This window comes from Dermacentor andersoni, chromosome 2, assembly GCF_023375885.2.
Source record: "Dermacentor andersoni chromosome 2, qqDerAnde1_hic_scaffold, whole genome shotgun sequence".
Classification (NCBI taxonomy): Eukaryota; Metazoa; Arthropoda; class Arachnida; order Ixodida; family Ixodidae; genus Dermacentor; species Dermacentor andersoni.
The window spans coordinates 118383382-118402231 of NC_092815.1; the positions used below are offsets into that span (position 1 = coordinate 118383382).

Consider the following 18850-nt stretch of genomic DNA (forward strand, 5'->3'; position numbering starts at 1 on the left):
AATTATCTCAGGCAAATTGGTCAGAGGACATCAAGGAGTTAAAACTCACTACTTGGCATGCACAAAGCGATGTGGGTGGGCACCTGAGCAAGATGGTGAGGTCGAGGTCGTGCGAGAGGCGTCCCAGGGCAGCGGTTCCCTCTGCACGGATGGCGTGCACACGGTCGCGCAGAGCGGTGTTGGATGCCATTGCAGGGTGGCGCTCGCGCAAGATGTCCAGGATGTTGGGCTGCCTGAGGAAGGCCACGACCTTATCGTTGTAGGCTGTGGGCACACTGCTGCTGGCACCCGGCAGGCTGGCCCCGGCCCCTGCTGTACTGCCCGGGGGGCGGGGTGGTGGTACGGGACCCCCGCTGGTGCTGCTGCCACCCTGCATACATTCACACAACAAAACGTTGTCCACACACTGTGATTTCATATGGCACAAACATACAATTAAATACGGCAATAACGATACTGGCAGGGGAAGCGAAAAATTCGCTTTCGCAAGAATTTCATTGCTGCGAAATGAGACAGTAGAGATAGAGAATGCATCACAAAATGAAACTTTATTGTCAAAATTTCATTAGCCTATTTTGGAAGCCTTGCTTAAAGCTGTACAATCACACTGCCAGCAGCACGAGGTGCATGCCATGCGTCGGTCAGTGATCGCGGTGCTGCCAGGAGCGGTATTCTCGGTGAATTGTTTTTGGATATATGATTACTTTTGTGAGATTCCACATGACCCGGCACCAGACGTCGAGCAACAACGTTCCACGCGAGCAACAGCGTTCCTCATGCAATCAATCTCTTGTGGACACTGACACGTGTGGTGCTGAGCGCGAAAGTGATTGGATCTTGTGTCCCTAAAAGTGACTGACCGAGAATACAGCCATTTGGTACAAACACACATCCGGTGATGCCTAATCCGCATGCGATGCCTGTTTGGTGGTACTGAAACCAGTGTCCTCGAAGCAATGGATGCGTATTGTCAAGAAGATTGCTCAATCATGGTCGGATGCGTGAAAGCCCATGCAGCAGCCGCCATCTAATGTGGCATAAACAAATCCATCTCGTTCGGGTGTGCATTTCTTTGTCCTTGCTGCACTTCTCTCACCGAGCCCAAGATTATGCACTGTGCTAGGTATGCAAAAACCATCGCCACATGACGGTAGAGACATGCAGCCGTGCATTGAAACTGGCAATCAACAAACAAGATGGCCGCCATGACATATTTCTGGCACACACCATTACTTTGACGTAGTAGTTCTGCGGAAGCCCGCAATTCTGCGGGCTGCAATTGCGGGCTACAATTCTGTAGTAGTTCTGCGGAAGCCCGGTAGATGTCCGATTTTCCCCTTTACACCATCACTTGTGGCACTTGGTTGTTTTTGCAAACAAAAATGGAAGTGTCCAAGCAAGCGCTAACAAAGGAGCTCACTTCGAGGTGACAACACCTGCCGCCCTCTGTTGAAGCAGTTACTACCACAAAGGCCAGTCTCCTGACCCTTACAAGCTGATCATCATGGAGAGCCTACTAATTGATAGAAGGCGCCAACGTTGAAAACTTTCATGGGAACTGCGTTGACTCCAGGATCCCAAATTGCCACATGGTTGCCTCGTACATGGGGGCTATCGCGCTACATTGGAAGTGGAGGTCGGCAGAACGGTACGACGTCATAGGTGGAACTTTGCGAACGATTTGACGATTACGATTGGCCAGGACAGTCCCCAGATCTTCTAGTCTACTCATCTAGGGAAGATGACCATATTAAAAGTGGTCTTTTTTGGCTGCTTTGGTGTGCTTTCCCGGACAGATGTATTCTACTCCGATCTGTAACCTGTGCTCTCCCAGAAAGGTGTAGTCTGCTCTGACCTGTAACTTCTGCTCTGACCAGTGCTTCTGGTCAGTATGACCTTGTTCTGCAGATAAGTTTGCCTCTTATATGTAAATAAACTCCCTGTTCCGTTTCTCTATCCTCTCGACCTGGTAATCGTCACTAAAGAAGCAACCCTCATCAAGAAAGCTAGGCCGACAGCGTGGGCCTGCTTAGGCACCGTGTGACGACCCGATAGCTAGGCCAGCTATCCATTGCAAGACGCACCGGCAGCATTGGCTAGAGAGTGACCGTCAGTCGATGCCAGGCTCTGAGACCATGACCCCCGAATCCTACATCATGCTTTATTACCTAAAATCACGCACACTGTGTCTGTTTGCAGAAATAGGTCAGAGAGGCTTGTTTATCAAGTAGTGTCGACATGACAATGGCAGTCCAAGCTTGTGAAGCTGTTGATGTGAATTAGAAAAGAATAAGAAAGTGATGCGCGTCACAGCTAAGATTTTCTAGACAATGCCATAATTGTGGCAGCACACGTGAAAGCGAAAAAGGGGAGGAGGAAGAGAAAGTAAGACAAAAAATATTTGGACAACGCTTAATCTTCACCTTTAAGAGTGGAATGCAATAGCATTCAAAGATCCCCGAGTGCTTCTCACGCTTCCCGGCAACTGCAGCTTATGTAACTCTAATGTTTACCGGGAAACGCTGGTGGTAAACGCTATACACAAAGGCAAGATTTGGGGTTCTTTTTTTGATGGTGTGCAAGAACCGAGCAGGCCATGCCGATCCTACTAAGACAGACCTCAAACAGCAGCTGGAAAGCGCTATTGCGTTAAAAGGGGTTTTTGTTTTAGTTTGCACGTAACAGAATTATGTTTCCTCACATTTTTAAATTACAATCTGATACAATCATGTCTGTGAGTTTTGTGCAAGTCCTACATTACGATTTTTCTGAAGCATTTTAATTTGAGAAATTCAATTAGTTCAGTAACTTCTTTGTGCTACATGGAGAGCCTGTGTGGCTGGGTTTGCGTGGTTTAGAATGATTATTCCCGAGACGGCGGCAGACACTGGACACGGGACGCCGCGTTTTCTGTGACACGGAGCCCTTAACGCTATTGTGCAAAAGAGAGAGAGAGAGAGGGGGGAGCACACCGATTGGCTGCATCGTACGGCATGCACCGAGGCTGGTGCCACGCAGCCTCCTCCCCTCCCTGACTCGTCGAGACTATTTATCCCATTCACTGTAACAAAACTGAGCAGGACACCCGTTTATTTATATGTAGGTGGCTGTCTCGCAAAACTCCTTGCAAAACTTCTTGCGTGTTGATAAACTGTTCATAGTAGCAGAATGCTCCCTTTAAATGGGGTTATTATAAATTGGTTTGATTGTAAAATGCGATTAGACACTTCTAGAAGCAACCACATTCAAAGGCTCAGAAAGAGAGAGAGAAAAGAAAATGCAAGAAGCAGGCAATAAAAAGAAGCTAAATAGGCAAAGTGAAATATCCGTAAAGGCATAACAAAACAAAGTACTACTGTATTCCTCTATTCTCCACTTCTGTTTACCTTCGTATGAATCAGTTACTCAGCAACATATGTGTGTCTGATCGTTTATTATATGTGTGCCTGGGTAATGATCATTCCTCCAATCTCTGTTTACCTCTTCCTCTATCACATGCGAGCGGCTTGGCCTAATAAGTTGAGCCTGCACTACTCGAGTGCTGCATAGCATTAAGTCATTAAGACCGTAACTTTTGAAGTGGACTTTAAAGACTGGAATTCATGTGCTCGGATTAATACAAGTGCAGCTGTATTGACATCACAGAGAAATGAGGAGTTGGAATTACTGTTCAGCAACCTTTCTGTTCACGAGACTTGTCACCATTTCTTATGGCCAGCCCTTTCTCTTTCTGCACCTGGCTTATATAAAGCTGTCAAAGATTGGTGGTGGGGTAATTCGCACTCTCCGGACCGGAGGGGATGGGGCGACAACAAACCCACCCCGCGTGCGTTTAGTGAGGGTTCGACTGCTGACCGGCGATAGGGTCCACGCCTGATCGACCGTGAACCAGAGGCATGAGACGGGAGGCGACGTCGTACACACCCATTCAATTTAATAAAATAAAATCATGTCCGAGACATAATGGAAAAAGGACATACAAACTACCAGCCGTGGGGCCTAGTTCGCGGAAGGCGTGCGGGTCACACAACACACGCCCTGACGCCACTCGCGCGACACTAAGCCCAGCACGTGGGAAATCCTACACTCGCGAAATAACAAAAAATCCGCGACACAAATGAAAAATATACGCGACAATAAATACGGCAAACACTACACTAACAGAACATACAAAAATTAACACGCGATGGATAAATAAATGAACGATTAAACGCGATTAAAAAAAAAGAGTCCGGCGGAAAGTTCTGAGAGCGGGCTGGAACACGAGGCTTAACTGTGGCGTGCTTGCCGAGATCCCGGTCTGAAGAGCGTCGGGCTGCTGGTACCTCGCTGCCGAAGATCCTGACGGACTTGCACCGTCTGTCGGTCGAACGGCGAAGACTTCGGCCTGGAGATTTCAGCCTGCCGACCACATCTTCAGCTGTTTCCCGGTGCACGACCACCCTCCTCCGTCTTCCAAGCCACTCTGCCGGCTCGCCGAGCCGCCTCGTCCCTCCGCCGCGCTCAGGCGACACACGTGACCAAACAGGTTGTGCGAGCTCGGGACAATGTGAAGCTCTCTTCCCCATCGCCGTTCAAGCGGCGTTGCTGCTGCTGCGGCAATGGCGGCCATCTTGAGAGGGGCGCGGTCATGCACTCTGTGACACCACCCCGACGACAAGAATGTTATTCCAATAACATTCAAAACTATCACATAGTCATGCCCGCGCACAATCACGTCGTCGTGTGGGTCACGGTTCGGGAAGTCCTCCGCAAAAGGCCCTAGTCCTCGCTCTCGGCCAGTCAGTGCAGTCCACAGCCCAACTCAAACGCAAAAGAACAGAAAACTAGCGATAAAATAATGGTCCCGAGAATCCACAGATTCGAAATACATGCGATACGGTATTGTCCCCTTGGGCCCTGTTACTGGCGCAAACCACGGCAGAGCCGGTACGCGCACTCTACAGGCAACACGTATCACACACACAAAAGAAAACAAACAAAAAACAGATCGGTGAATTGAAGGGCAGAAAAATTAATTCGTTAACAAATGCAATGAAACATAAAAAAGTTACGTGGCACTATCAACAAATCTAAACTGTCAACACAGTGCCGGCTGCCCTGCTCAATACCCCCTGCTCTTCAAACGGACTCGCTGCGGTCGCATTCCTGCCGTCCCCCGAGCTTTCCCGACGCATAGGTGGGGAGACGCACTAGCCGCTCTACAGCGACATATCACCTCGCGCCCCGGTTGCCTGCTTTTGGCTCGGTGGTTGGGGTACACTGAACCTTGCCCGGTCCTCACCCACGCGCAGCGCCTGGCCAACCGGGTGCCACGAAGTGCGCGGCTTAGCACCATCTGCCGCAGCGAATATATCGCTCGCGCTCTCTTTCGCGGCGACGAGCAACGCTTCGCGACCGCCAAGCTCCGTCGACGCCTCCGTGACCTCTGCGCCGTTTTGCGCGGCCTCTTCCTCATCCTCTGCAATCTGCTAGCGGTCTGTACCTCGTACCTCCGCGGTGTGCGGTAACCCGCCAGCCTCCGCCGTGCCACACACTTCGCCGCCTCTCTCGGCCTGCGATGGCACAATTTGCCTGCGCGGCGGCTGACGTTTTTCGTGGCCGGCTTCTGACCATCGTTACCCGCCACACCGCCTGATTCTCGAAGTACCGGCCTCTCGTTCGCTTCGAAGGCCCCGGCACCCAAGGGCTGAGGCACGAGGCAGGATTCGGGCTGGGCACAATCCTGAACAAGGCTCACCCCAGAGGGCTGAGGTTGGTCAGCGGCGGCGGTCGAGCCCGGCAGGCACTCTCTGTTGCGAATGCTCTCGACACGGCTCTCCCTCGCGCGCAACAGCGCAATTTCCTTCTCTAACTCGAGGACGCGCTGGGAAGACTGTGCCGCATCGCACTCATCCGCCTCGCGTTGTCGCAGCTCTCGCGCTTTCCTGCGCTCGCGACGATCCGCCTCTTCTTTGGAGCGCATGTCGCGCAAAAACTCCCGGAGCGCTGGCCCTTCAAGGCCCATCTGCCTCCCGACGGCCACGATGCGCTCCAATTCATCGAGGAGTCCATCAGCCATATCTTGGCCTTCTCCCGCTCTCCGCGATACGCGTCTGTTCCGCCCGCTATGCCTCGTGGTCACGGAAGATCGCGGTCAGCGAGTCCTGTCGTGCGGACGCCAGTTGTCAAGGATTGATGGTGAGCAATTCGCACTCTCCGAACCGGAGGGGATGGGGTGACAACAAACCCACCCCGCGTGCGTTTAGTGAGGGTTCGACTGCTGACCGGCGATAGGGTCCACGCCTGATCGACCGTGAACCAGAGGCATGAGACGGGAGGCGACGTCGTACACACCCATTCAATTTAATAAAATAAAATCATGTCAGAGACATAATGGAAAAAGGACATACAAACTACCAGCCGTGGGGCCTAGTTCGCGGAAGGCGTGCGGGTCACACAACACACGCCCTGACGCCACTCGCGCGACACTAAGCCCAGCACGTGGGAAATCCTACACTCGCGAAATAACAAAAAATCCGCGACACAAATGAAAAATATACGCGACAATAAATACGGCAAACACTACACTAACAGAACATACAAAAATTAACACGCGATGGATAAATAAATGAACGATTAAACGCGATTAAAAAAAAAGAGTCCGGCGGAAAGTTCTGAGAGCGGGCTGGAACACGAGGCTTAACTGTGGCGTGCTTGCCGAGATCCCGGTCTGAAGAGCGTCGGGCTGCTGGTACCTCGCTGCCGAAGATCCTGACGGACTTGCACCGTCTGTCGGTCGAACGGCGAAGACTTCGGCCTGGAGATTTCAGCCTGCCGACCACATCTTCAGCTGTTTCCCGGTGCACGACCACCCTCCTCCGTCTTCCAAGCCACTCTGCCGGCTCGCCGAGCCGCCTCGTCCCTCCGCCGCGCTCAGGCGACACACGTGACCAAACAGGTTGTGCGAGCTCGGGACAATGTGAAGCTCTCTTCCCCATCGCCGTTCAAGCGGCGTTGCTGCTGCTGCGGCAATGGCGGCCATCTTGAGAGGGGCGCGGTCATGCACTCTGTGACAAAAGCCTAGGGGCTGAACTTGTGTCGCAAGCTGTGGAAGCAGCTCAATGTTGGTTAAGTAGTAATGTTGATTAAATCAAACTCCCATGACAATGAACTAGCTTCAACATAACTATAAAGCTGAATTCTCTGATAAACTGAACAGCACAAGAAAATTTGTTTAGTTGTCTCAAGTTCAGTGAACTTTAGTTAGACACAAGTTCTAGCAAATCATCTGCTCCAGTTCCTGTATGTTTGTCTTAGGAGAAATCTATTTTATATGGCTTACCTGCATGCAGACAGTGCAACATGTAACCATGCCAGAGCAACAGGTGAAAGTAAACATACTGCCATAATATATAATGTGGATTGCACCCTATCACCAATTCTGAAACTAAAGAACTGCAGGTGCTGGACCGCTCCGGCTCACCCTGGCTGCAGCTTCAGCTCTGTGCCCGTCGTCTTCCCCAGCACTGCGACTGCGCCTCCTGGCCAGGGGAACCACCAGCTTGCTTGGGTTTAAGTAAGGCACATCTATGGGCAGCCGGGGATCGATGAATGTTGTGCTTCGGGACGTATGGTCAATAAAGAATTGCTGCAGCACAGAGATACAGAAAACAGCAGCTCATGACACAATGGCAAGAACTAGCAGAAGGAAATGGTGGTAGTGCGCAATTCTGTAATCCAGCTAGGCTATCAAGCTACTAAGAGGAAGCAGGGGAGATGCAAAGGTAAAGCCACATTAGTAAAAAACTGCATGCGTCATTTGTAATGTGTCAATGTTGGCCTGACTACAGTGAATGGCATCTCCCGCCATGATCGTCATGTGATAGCTTCTAAATTTGCATACTCTTTCCACTTGTATCCTACAGCAGGGATCGGCAATGATCCCTACTGTAGGATACAAGTGGAAAGAGTATGCAAATATTGAAGCAAATGTTGCCAGGAATCAGCAATGATCCCTGGCAAAAGACTAGCAATACTTCTCTATATGAATAACTTGGCTACTTTTCCCTCTCTCCTGTCGTGAGATAAGCAAAGAAAAGACCCCCCCCCCCCCACCCCACACACACACACAAGACGGAAGGAAGAAAGAAAGAAAGGAAGAAATAGCATGAATATTAATTTACTCAAAAGCAGAAAAATGTTGCCACTTGCCTGTTTTGATGGCATGCATTCTGCCACTGTCGATACTTTAATATGCTCTTGCCTAACTTAATGCTCATATGCCCACAGTCCTTATATCTGACAGTACTGTCACTGCTGTGCTCAATATGCACTGCATTGCCACTTCTGATATAATGATTCGGTGTCAACAAGGAAACAGATCAATGGGGAAACCTTACCTTCCCTGAGCGATCCAGCTTCGTCTCCCAGCCTCTAGGAAGTTCCCTTGTCTTGTCAGCAAACTTGTTTAGCAAGCTCACCAAGTCTCGGTTGTGCTGATATCTATAATGTGTGCAAAAAAGCAAAAGATTGTGTGAGCCAGGGAACTCATCACACCGTCTGACAATGTTGTAACTCAAAACACTACTTCAAAAACTCAATTAAAAAAAAAAAAAGAAAGCAAAGTGACCTCTCAGCAAACAACATACGGAACATCATTACATGCACATACTGTCTGGCACTCAAAGCCACAAATTATTTATTAAAACCTGACAGGACTGCCTAGAGGTACGAATATTCTGGAGTTTGAAGAAACAGATTTACCAGAGAAGAAGTGTCTTCATTCTACACGTGGCTAAAAAACCTCGTCAATGTGCTGCTACGTGCAAATACGCTTGAACGCAGCCAGCTAAATCTGCATTTTGGTCACTTTTTGTGATATTGTTATAGCTAGATGAGAGTATGGCCAATAAATGCATCAAATCCTCATTGCCGGGCAACATGAACCGAGGTTGACCATGCTCCGGTAGCTGAATGACTGCGGCTTTTTATGCAGCTGTCATTGCCCAGTATTTACATCGCTTCATCATGGCCCTTGGTACAGACAGCCAGGATGTAATTGTTGCCATATGGAGCTGTCTGACGATTCTGACCATAAAAAATTCTGAACTGCAGACAATGAAGCCACTTGACACTGAGTCATTATTTAACATGTTAATGAACAAATGCTGGAGATGCAGGCTTGGTTTGGCTTGTCCCATGGTTTGGGCATGGTAAGCGACAACAGTAAAATCTCGCTAATACGTAGTCGCCGGGGAACGTGGACCATGTACTCATTAAGCAATATACTAATTACCCGACAATGAAAGATGAGCGGCTGTAGACTTACCAGCCAGAAAATAATTACGTCTTAATTCTGATTGACACAAATGCTGACAAGTTTCATTTGTGAGCCGGCAGCAAATGACGCATGAGGCAGCCTTCATGATGGTCAACACATGCGCCGCATCGGATACGGAAGGGACATCATCCACTTCCACATCGTTGTCGTGGATGACGTGGAAGCACCAAAAGCTATGGGAGCAGGAAACATGTCATGGGCACCGTGTTTTGACGTCACTATAAGTGGTGACTCCACCGTGAGTATGTGAAAGGTCCGTGCAATGCAATTTCACTATCTATGGTCTGCGCGCATGACATTTTGCTGATTTCGTGCTTGTATGTACCGAAATATGAAGGGAATACTATGCACTAACCACTTGGCATGCGGTAAGCGATTACGGCTTAAACGGTTATTTAATGCATTAAGTTCAATGGCGAAAGCATGGTGTATTCATCACAACTATATTTAAACCGGAATTACTTATCAAGCAGACATATCAACAAAGTTTTACTGTATAGGATTGACTAGGCTCACTATTGAAGAGACACTTATGTAATATAAAAACAAAAACATTCCTCCTTCTGCTTGTCTCAGTGGATGAATGAGCATGTCATTATGCTAGTGGAGTCAGAAATATCAAACGACGCACTGTAAGGCATTAAAATTTTTGGTTGTCCTTATACGTACCTCCGTAATGTGTGGAGGTGTCGTAAAACTGTCAGTAATCGACACTGTCTGAATAATCTGAAGTGTATTTAATAAGGCTAACATTTGAGACTAGTACCTGCTTTTCGGGAGACATTAAATTTGACTAACTCAACACTGACAAGTGATGTAACACTGAATGCATAGTAATTCAATCATGCTGACTATCATAAGGTGTGCTTGGTTAAACCAGGATAACAGGGAGTGAAGAGTTTACAAAAGGCTCTCAAGAAATGCAGAAAACATCAGAGGTGAGCAACATATCGATAAGAGCACCTCCCAAAAAAAGCTGAATTTGTTTCTTGTATCCTTCCACCTAGTTACCATAAATGCACATTTATTAATGTTTCCTGGTTTCCTGGTGACCCAAGAGGTCAAGATTTAGTCAAGTCTGTTGCATTAGATGTAATTAATACACAATACAACAACAACAACAACAACAACCCATAACACTGAAATACCAGCACACAGTGAGAGGTTTTGCAGAGAAATGTACAGAGTGAAAACTTCAAAGAAATAATTTTTACCTTTCAAAGTTAGCAGGATCTCTTCGAATCTTTGCAATCATGTGTTTCAAGGATGAGCTTCTATTGTAAGCAGCCAACGCATCCTAGAGAGACACAAAATCATATAGGGAGAAGGGCACAACTTGCACAACTTGTCATTGTGAGATTATGTGCAAAGCTCATCATGATTATATAACGCTAGACTAGCATATATGGCATTCCAATTTGCTGTGATTTAAGTCAAAGGAATGACTCAGACACACTCAAAGCCTTGATGCAATTAATTTAACCTGTGTACCGTGTGGCACTCCTAACATATTAATAATTAAATGAGCCGAAGAGTTCACGATGAACTCTTGTAGGCAGAGCTCACCATATACAAGAACCTGTCAAAGATTTCAAAACTATTTTTCCCATAGGTGCAACACTAAGACTTCCTAAAGCTTCGAACAACATGCTTCTGATGTGTTCCTCATCAATGACGGCATCCATCCAACAAGCTGAAGGATAGATGCCTAAACAAGCTAAAGCAGCAATTGCACAAGCTCCAGATTAGTTTTGACCACCTGGAGCTCTAGAATGTGCAACCAAGACTGAATAAAAATGTGTTTTTGCATTCAATCCACATTAGAATGTAGCTGCTGTGGCTGAGAACTGAACCCATGACCTCGTGCTCAGAAGCTGAACACCACAGGCAAGGGTCAACTAAAGTGAACTAAGCCTCCTGGAAACCACTGACTTTCGCTTCAATAAATAGAAGTGGAACAATATATGGCACGAAATTATTAATGAGTTCTTGCATGAAAGATAGAAATAGCTGACAATTTTGAATAACACTACCGTAGACCTTAGCAGATGACTGCCTGCTTAGGTTGACTGAGTGAGCACTTTACAATCTCCTGCATTCCTTTAAAATGACATTAATTACTCAAGTCCCACAGAACCAGCTATGTGGATAAAGTATCACATTGAAATGCCCTACTTTTGCAGCTCGACTGCATATATATCATGTGCAAGTGAGCAATGCCACGGTGAAAAAAGAACAAAGAAAGATGACATTCACCACAAAATGTGTTTGTAGATTTATGATCATGGACAGCATCCTGCCAACGGCATTGCAATCAATGCATTGTTATTTTCACCATGCAGAACCACATTTCAATCCTAGTGGTGAAAGTTCCTTTTTTCACCACTAGGATGTATCAACTCAAGCCAGCTATGATGTCCGCCTTGTTAGGGCTCATTCACACCGGTGACTGACAGTGGTTCCTCAACCAAGTTCGTCACAAATGGCTGCTTTTCTCAGAAAGCGACCATTTTGGGCTAGTCGCTTACTGCTTGGTTTTTCAGCCGTGTGACCAGTCACAAAACTGCTGAACCAATCAGATGAGCAGAAACAGAACGTCTGTATCTGCCCATACTTATTTTACGTAGCGATGCAACTGTGAGCCGATGGCGACTGGCCGGTCGCACTTGCAGGTGTGAGCATCGGTCACCTTCACTCACTTTTTGGTAGCTAGTCGCAAATGGTCACACGACTTCCTCAAGTCGGCGGTGTGAATGAGCCTACATAGATGCATTGCAGGAAGTCGGCCGAAAGTTAAGCCACGAAATGCTTGCGTGTTAAAAATAAACTATGTGTAAGGTCAAAGGACCCAAAGGAGAGGAACTGCACACACGACTGCATACAACAGCACGACGACTCTGCTAAAGCACTGACAAAACATGCTAAACATTATAGTAAAGCTGCTAAGATATACCATATGAAGTTTGCCAACAAATATACAGCCTTGAAAGAGAGATGAAGATGACATAGAGGTAATGAATGAAACCGTAACTAGGCTGGCTTCAGAGGCAGCAATTGAAGTGGGAGGCAAGGCACCAAGGCAACCAGTAGGCAAGCTCTCCCATGTAACAGAGGACCTAATAAAGAAACGACAAAGAATGAAAGTGTCCAACTCAAGAGATAAGATAGAATTCGCAGAACTGTAAAAACTGATCAAGAAGGCAAAAATAAGGGATAATCGAAATTATAATGTGAGAAAGACTGAAGAAGCCGCAAGAAATGGACGCAGCCTGAAATCAGTGAGAAGGAAACTTGGCATAGGACAAGCCAAGGTGTATGCGCTGCAAGATAAGCAGGGTAATATCCTCAGCAATCTCGAAGGTACAGTAACAGCAGCAGAAGAATTCTATACTGACCTGTACAATACCTAAAGGAGTCATACTGCTTCGAGTTGAGGCATTCTGCCTCAACTCGAAGCAGTAATGAACAGGATACAGAAACTTCTATAACTAGCGATGAGGTCAGAAGGGCCTTGCCAGACATGAAACGGGGAGAACGGCAGGAGAGGATGAAATAACAGTCGATTTAATCAAAAATGGACGAGACATAATGCTTGGAAAACTGGCAGCTCTCTATACAAAGTGTCTATTGACTGCAAGGGTCCCAGAAGAAGAATGCAAACATTATACTAATCCACAAAAAGGGAGACATTACAGAATTGAAAAATTATAGGCCCATTAGCTTACTCCCAGTATTATATAAAATATTCACCAAGATAATTTGCAATGGAATAAGGGCAACACTGGACTTTAGCCAACCAAGGCAACAGGCTGGCTTAAAGGGACACTAAAGGTTACTATGAAGTCAAGTTAAAGTGATAAAGCAATGCTTTAGAATGTCTAAGGCGTCAATATAATCGCGAACAGATCTTTAGTAACCGAGAAATTGAGATAAATGCATGACACGATTTGAGCCCCCCAGTGACATTCCGGTACTAGCCCGATGACAAAGGCACTCCTCATCATAATTTATGTCACTAGTACTCAACATCTGTATTAAAAAGATAATTTCATTAGGTTATAAGCTGGAAGAAAATGCTGCTTGTCTACTTCTGTTCAATTCTAAGAAAAAATAACATTTTGACGTTACCCTTCAGTAGTATGGGTGGTCGAAAGGTTTCGTTTTTGCTCGACTCTGCGCCGCGCGCGCCTTGGAGTTTCAGTTGTTTCGTTATCACGTCCTGCTGCGCTGGTTCTGCTGGCTCGTGAAACTTGCATTTGGAACAAGCAGCGAGAATGCCTAGTCCATGTGATGCCGTGGGATGCGTGAATGGTCTGTGGAAGTTGTCCAAGGGCAGTTGCAGCGGTGAATCCAACGTTACTTATCACTGTGTGCCAACGAGTGAACCTCTCCGTTCGAAGTGGTTAAGTGCCGTACCTCTGCCACAGCGCGCTGGCAAAGAGCCGAAAAATCGCACAGTGTGCTCACTGCAATTTTGTCCAGAGGATTACGAGTTCAACGCCGACTTACTGAAGTCGTGTGAAGTGCCTTTCAAAGCAATGCTTTCTCGTAGCGCTGTTCCGTCGGTTTTGCCTGCATTCTCCGAAGCGCAAGAACAACTGCAGGTCGAAGACGGGGTGGTGAGTGCGGCATTTGGCTTTCACGAAGGAAAAGCTACAAATGTGCGAATATGTACAGCCATGACATACAGTTGCCGTCGTAGTAGTACGCAACGACGCCGGCAGTGCGAGCCCTCAGCAGCAGGTCACGTTCATCAGTGCTTAAATCGCTGAAGTCGAACCCTGCATCGCGAGCCAATGTGTCGTTGTCAGGGTCATCCATTGCAACGAGCGTCAAAGTTGGCGTCATAAAATAAAGAAGCAGCTTATCATTGCGCGCTTTCCCTTCCGCTAGCCACCATAGTTCCGCTTTTGCGCTGCTGTCGGCTCTGTCTTGGCTCCGTTTCTGGCCGAGCGTTTGTGTTTTTCACAGAAAAGCCGTAGCCCCGCCTGCGGGTGCCGTTTTACTCAACGACGGCGCACCGTCACTATGAGACCATGACGTCACCACTCCTCGATCAGAGGGCGGGCGATTTGAACTGCGCTACAGGTATGCGGACGCTTCAGAACACATTTTCTCTTAAAATAAGTCTCTTCTTCGCATGAAACAAGCGTTTGAAAGTTTCTGGGATGGTATTTCAACAGTCCACGTTGACTTAATATTAACTTTTAGGGTCCCTTTAAGGAAAGGATACCCTACAATGGATCACATCCGTGTCATTAATCAGGTAATCGAGAAATCCATAGAGTACAATCAGCCTCTCTATATGGCTTTCATAGATTACAAAAAGGCATTTGATTCAGTAGAGATACCAGCAGCCATACAGGCATTACGTAATCAAGGAGTACAGCCCGCTTACGTAAATATCTTCGAAAATATCTACAGAGATTCCACAGCTACCTTAATTCTGCACAAGAAAAGTAGGAAGTTACCTATAATGAAAGGGATCAGACAGGGAGACACAATCTCTCCCATGCTATTCACAGCATGCTTGGAAGAAGTATTCAAGCTATTAAACTGGGAAGCCTTAGGAGTAAGGATCGACGGCGAATATCTCAGCAACCATCGGTTTGCAATGACATTGTTTTATTCAGCAATACTGCAGATGAGTTACAACAAATGATTGAGGACCTTAACAGAGAGAGTGCAAGAGTGGGGTTGAAGATTAATATGCAGAAGACAAAGATGATAATGAATAGCTAGGCAAGGGAACAAGAGTTCAAGATCGCCAGTCAGCCTCTAGAGTCTGTGATGGAGTATGTATATCTAGGTCAATTAATCATAAGGAACCCTGATCATGAGAAGGAAATTCATAGAAGAATAAAAATGGGTTGGATCATATACGGTAGACATTGTAAGCTCCTGACTGGAAGCTTACCATTATAATTCAAAAGGAAGGTGTACAATCAGTGCATTTTACCGGTGCTGACATATGGGGCAGAGACTTGGAGACTGACAAAGAAGCTTGAGAACAAGTTAAGGATTGCGTAAAGAGCGCTGGAACGAAGAATGCTAGGCATGACGTTAAGCGACAGAAAGAGAGCGGTTTGAATTAGAGAGCAAACAGGTACAGCAGATATTTTAATTGACATTAAGAGAAATAAATGGAGCTGGGCAGGTCATGTAATGCGCAGGTTAGATAACCGTTGGACCATTAAGGTTACAGATTGGGTACCAAGAGAAGAGAAGCGCAGTCGAGGACGGCAGAAGACTAGGTGGGGTGATGAAATTAGGAAATTCGCGGGAGCTAGTTGGAGTCAGTTGGCGCAGGATGGGTAGTTGGAGATCGCAGGAAGAGGCCTTCGTACTGCAGTAGACATAAAATGGGATGATGATGATGATGAAGTTTGCTATATTGACAACATTGCTACATTGACAACAGCAGGGAACTACATAAAAGTGCAACATGAACATGCTCTGTAGTGGGTTTCTAATGATAGAGTAGTCCAAGAGTTTTGAATTACGAATCAAGCCTCTGTTGCGCATGCAGTTGAACTGGAAATGAAACAAGGCATCGTAGTTGTTTCAAAATTGTTCCCGTTGAAGTTTCTGAATGCTGTACAGAAACAGGGCAGTGATTTGCACATTGCGTTGACAATATTCACACGCCGATACAAGCAGTCCACCCTTGCTCAATAGCGAGCATACGTAGCAAGCATACGGCATCTCTTTGGTGTCTTCTTCAGTTCATCTTCTACTTGCGGCAGCACCGCCGCTCATCGACTGCGGGTGCTATATGAAGCTCTCCCATTGCGTTACGCAAGTTTCATGACCAGGTGAAAAGTATTCAAGGACCTTGGCAGTATATTCTTGGAACGAAACAAGTGCCGCAAGGTTTCTGGAATGGTATTTTAACAGTCCACTTTGACTTAGTACTTGCCTTTAGTGTCCCTTTAAGATATTTAGAGCTGTACCACTTGGAGCCACAGCTCATGTCACGTAAGCTGCGACTCTAAGCTGCGGTTTGAGCTGTGGCCTGCAGAGCCTTTCTGAGAAATGCAGTACAGTCGACTCTCGTTACAACTGACCCTGATAATCCAACAAAAAACATCCGCTTCATCCGAAGTCCATAATATCTGAAACGCCTCACTTCAGAAACTTTCGACGTGACGTCCAACAAATTTATTGCAAAAGTGAGTGACGATCGTTCGAAGTACAAACAACAACAACAACAACAAAAGAGAGTCGTAGTTTCACCCAAAAGGTGAAGCATTGCTTGCGAGAGCAAATTAAGCAAGCGTGGCAGCAGCAGCGAGCAAATTGACCTTCATGCTGTCTCTCGCTTCAATGCGAACTAAACATCGAAAGCACAGCGCATACGCAGCTACTGGCACTGGGCACACTTTGCACACATCGCAGATCGCTTTGAAGATGAGGCTTGTGCGAGCGTGCACTTTGTTCAGATCACAGGTTGATTTCAAGATACGGCAAGGGCGCGCAATCTGTCCACATCACAGATCGCTTTCGAGATATGGTGCACACGCGGGCGAGCACTTTGTCCACATCACAGACCGCTTTCGAGATATGGCGCCTACGTGGGCAAGCACTCTGTCCACATCGCAGATCGCTTTCGAGGTATGGTGCCCATGTGGGCGAACACTTTGTCCACATCGCAGATTGTTTTCAAGATACGGCGCCCATGCCATAAGCAGCAGTTGCTGCAGTAGAACTCCCCCCACCCACCATCCGTGCCTCGCACGAGACGAGACGGCACATTTCTGCCCTGCCTTTCTCCCTCACGTGCGCGATATTGAGCTACGATCGTTGGCTGACCCTCGCAAGTCGCCTTTGTCGACACGGCTAAAGTACATTTTGCACGCACAATTTTGAAAAAAATTGCCGCTAATTTCATTCACTACAGCAGATAGTCCGTTCTCTAGATAGCGTGGTCCTTTAAAAGCAAACTCTGTTGCATTAATGAAATAGGTAGAACAAACTAAGGCTGAAATATTGTCCATTATATCTGAAAGTCTGTTTTACATGGGTCCATTGCAACGAGCGTAGACTGTAGTAGGGAATAATGGAACTCCCCTGCTTCTGATGCTAGGAAACCATAGTCCTTGCACTGCCTAAATAAGAGCCAGTCTAAGCTGAATCTGCTACAAGGAATAAGGAAGGCTACCAGCCTTTGGCCCACATATTTTAATGTTCCATTTCATTTTCCATTCTGCTTTTGTCATCATGTGTCGCACTGAATGGCTAATAGCAGCGATAATGGCACTGTGTCGGCATCTGGGCTACATTCAAACAATGAAGAAGGATGAAAAGAATGGAAAATTAAATTAATGGATCGCAAGAAAAAGAAATCTGCGGTTCCCCCGTGCTACGGGAATCACTTTAAGCGAAGATTTCCCTTACGTCGTTCATGTGCAGCACGTTGAAGAAGTCTGACCGAGTTGTGAAGCGAACAGCAGGTGATCTTAGTAGTGCCCTCTGACTGTCGGGACTGGAGACCACAGGAGCTGGAGGTGCCGACGGCGTCACGCTTGCGCTGCCACCCACGGCCACCTCTTCGACCACGGGCACAGGGGAGGGAGCAGCACTGCTACAAGGAACAGCCGGAGCAGGAGGAGTTGAAGCTGCCAGGCTCAAGGGCCCTGCTGAGGCTGCAGCTGCTGCGGCTGTCATGCGAGGTGTCATGGTGCGCCGTATGCTCTGGTACCTGCAAAGCAATGGCGGTGATTAGCCCTCATGGCAAGTTCTGCAAAGTCAATTGTGGACAGCACTGCATCCTGCTATCGCATACATTTGTGCTTTTATGAAGTGTACACAAAGCATGAGAAGCTGCCAGCAGTACCCGCATTTACATGTACTACGTCCAACACAACTAAAAGAATGCTAGAGTAGCAAAGGTGCACTGGCACTTTCAATGTGGTGTGTATACCTACCAGCACTGCAAACATTCATTATGCAGTTATAAAGATAATAAGCTCCTCTGCTTTTTCACAACCACGACAGTGCTCTGAACTCTGCCTTAGGGTTCAAAACTGGGCAAGTTGGCACACATTCCTCTTGCGATTTGTGCAGCGCTCACAAAAAAGAGAGAGAGTGTGTGTGTGGGGGACAACAGAAAAGCCGCTTGTTTTTGGGACATTTGTTTCTGCTGTGAACATTTTTTTTTTTTTTTTGTGAGCACTGATCAAATCTTAAGCACTCTGCCCACTTGATTTATGTTGTTTCATGCCTTAAAGGCAGTGTGGGCTAAAGCTAAAATGGGCTATCAAGAACCACGCAAAACGTTTCTTTTCCTTTTAGTGTAAAGCCAGTGTTCCAGGAGTCACATTATCTGGCAATGGCGTAGTTTCCTTAGCCATGCCAAGAGCAGTGTACGTTAACAAAATTACAATGAGTAAACAACAAACAAGTCCAGTGCTGCATAGTACCAGATCCAGTAATACCAAATGGTGTGACACCTGCTTGAAACCTGAAAAGCAAACCTGAAAATCAATCCTGAAAAATGCTCCAGCTCGACAATCAGCTCAAGGTAGC

General features: G+C 46.9%; 1 protein-coding gene across 2 annotated transcripts in view; it reads right to left on the reverse strand.

Annotated features, from left to right (window-relative positions):
* Positions 1–18850, reverse strand: part of LOC126541316 (E3 ubiquitin-protein ligase HECW2-like) — an 80814-nt gene that overhangs the window by 21236 nt on the left and 40728 nt on the right. For both annotated transcript variants that reach the window (XM_050188049.3, XM_050188048.3), the window contains exons 13-17: positions 17720–18023; positions 10537–10619; positions 8382–8484; positions 7466–7630; positions 84–370 (exon numbers count right to left, since the gene is read on the reverse strand). In XM_050188049.3, the coding sequence (XP_050044006.2) occupies positions 84–370; positions 7466–7630; positions 8382–8484; positions 10537–10619; positions 17720–18023 (942 nt within the window). The remainder of the gene's footprint in view (positions 1–83; positions 371–7465; positions 7631–8381; positions 8485–10536; positions 10620–17719; positions 18024–18850) is intronic.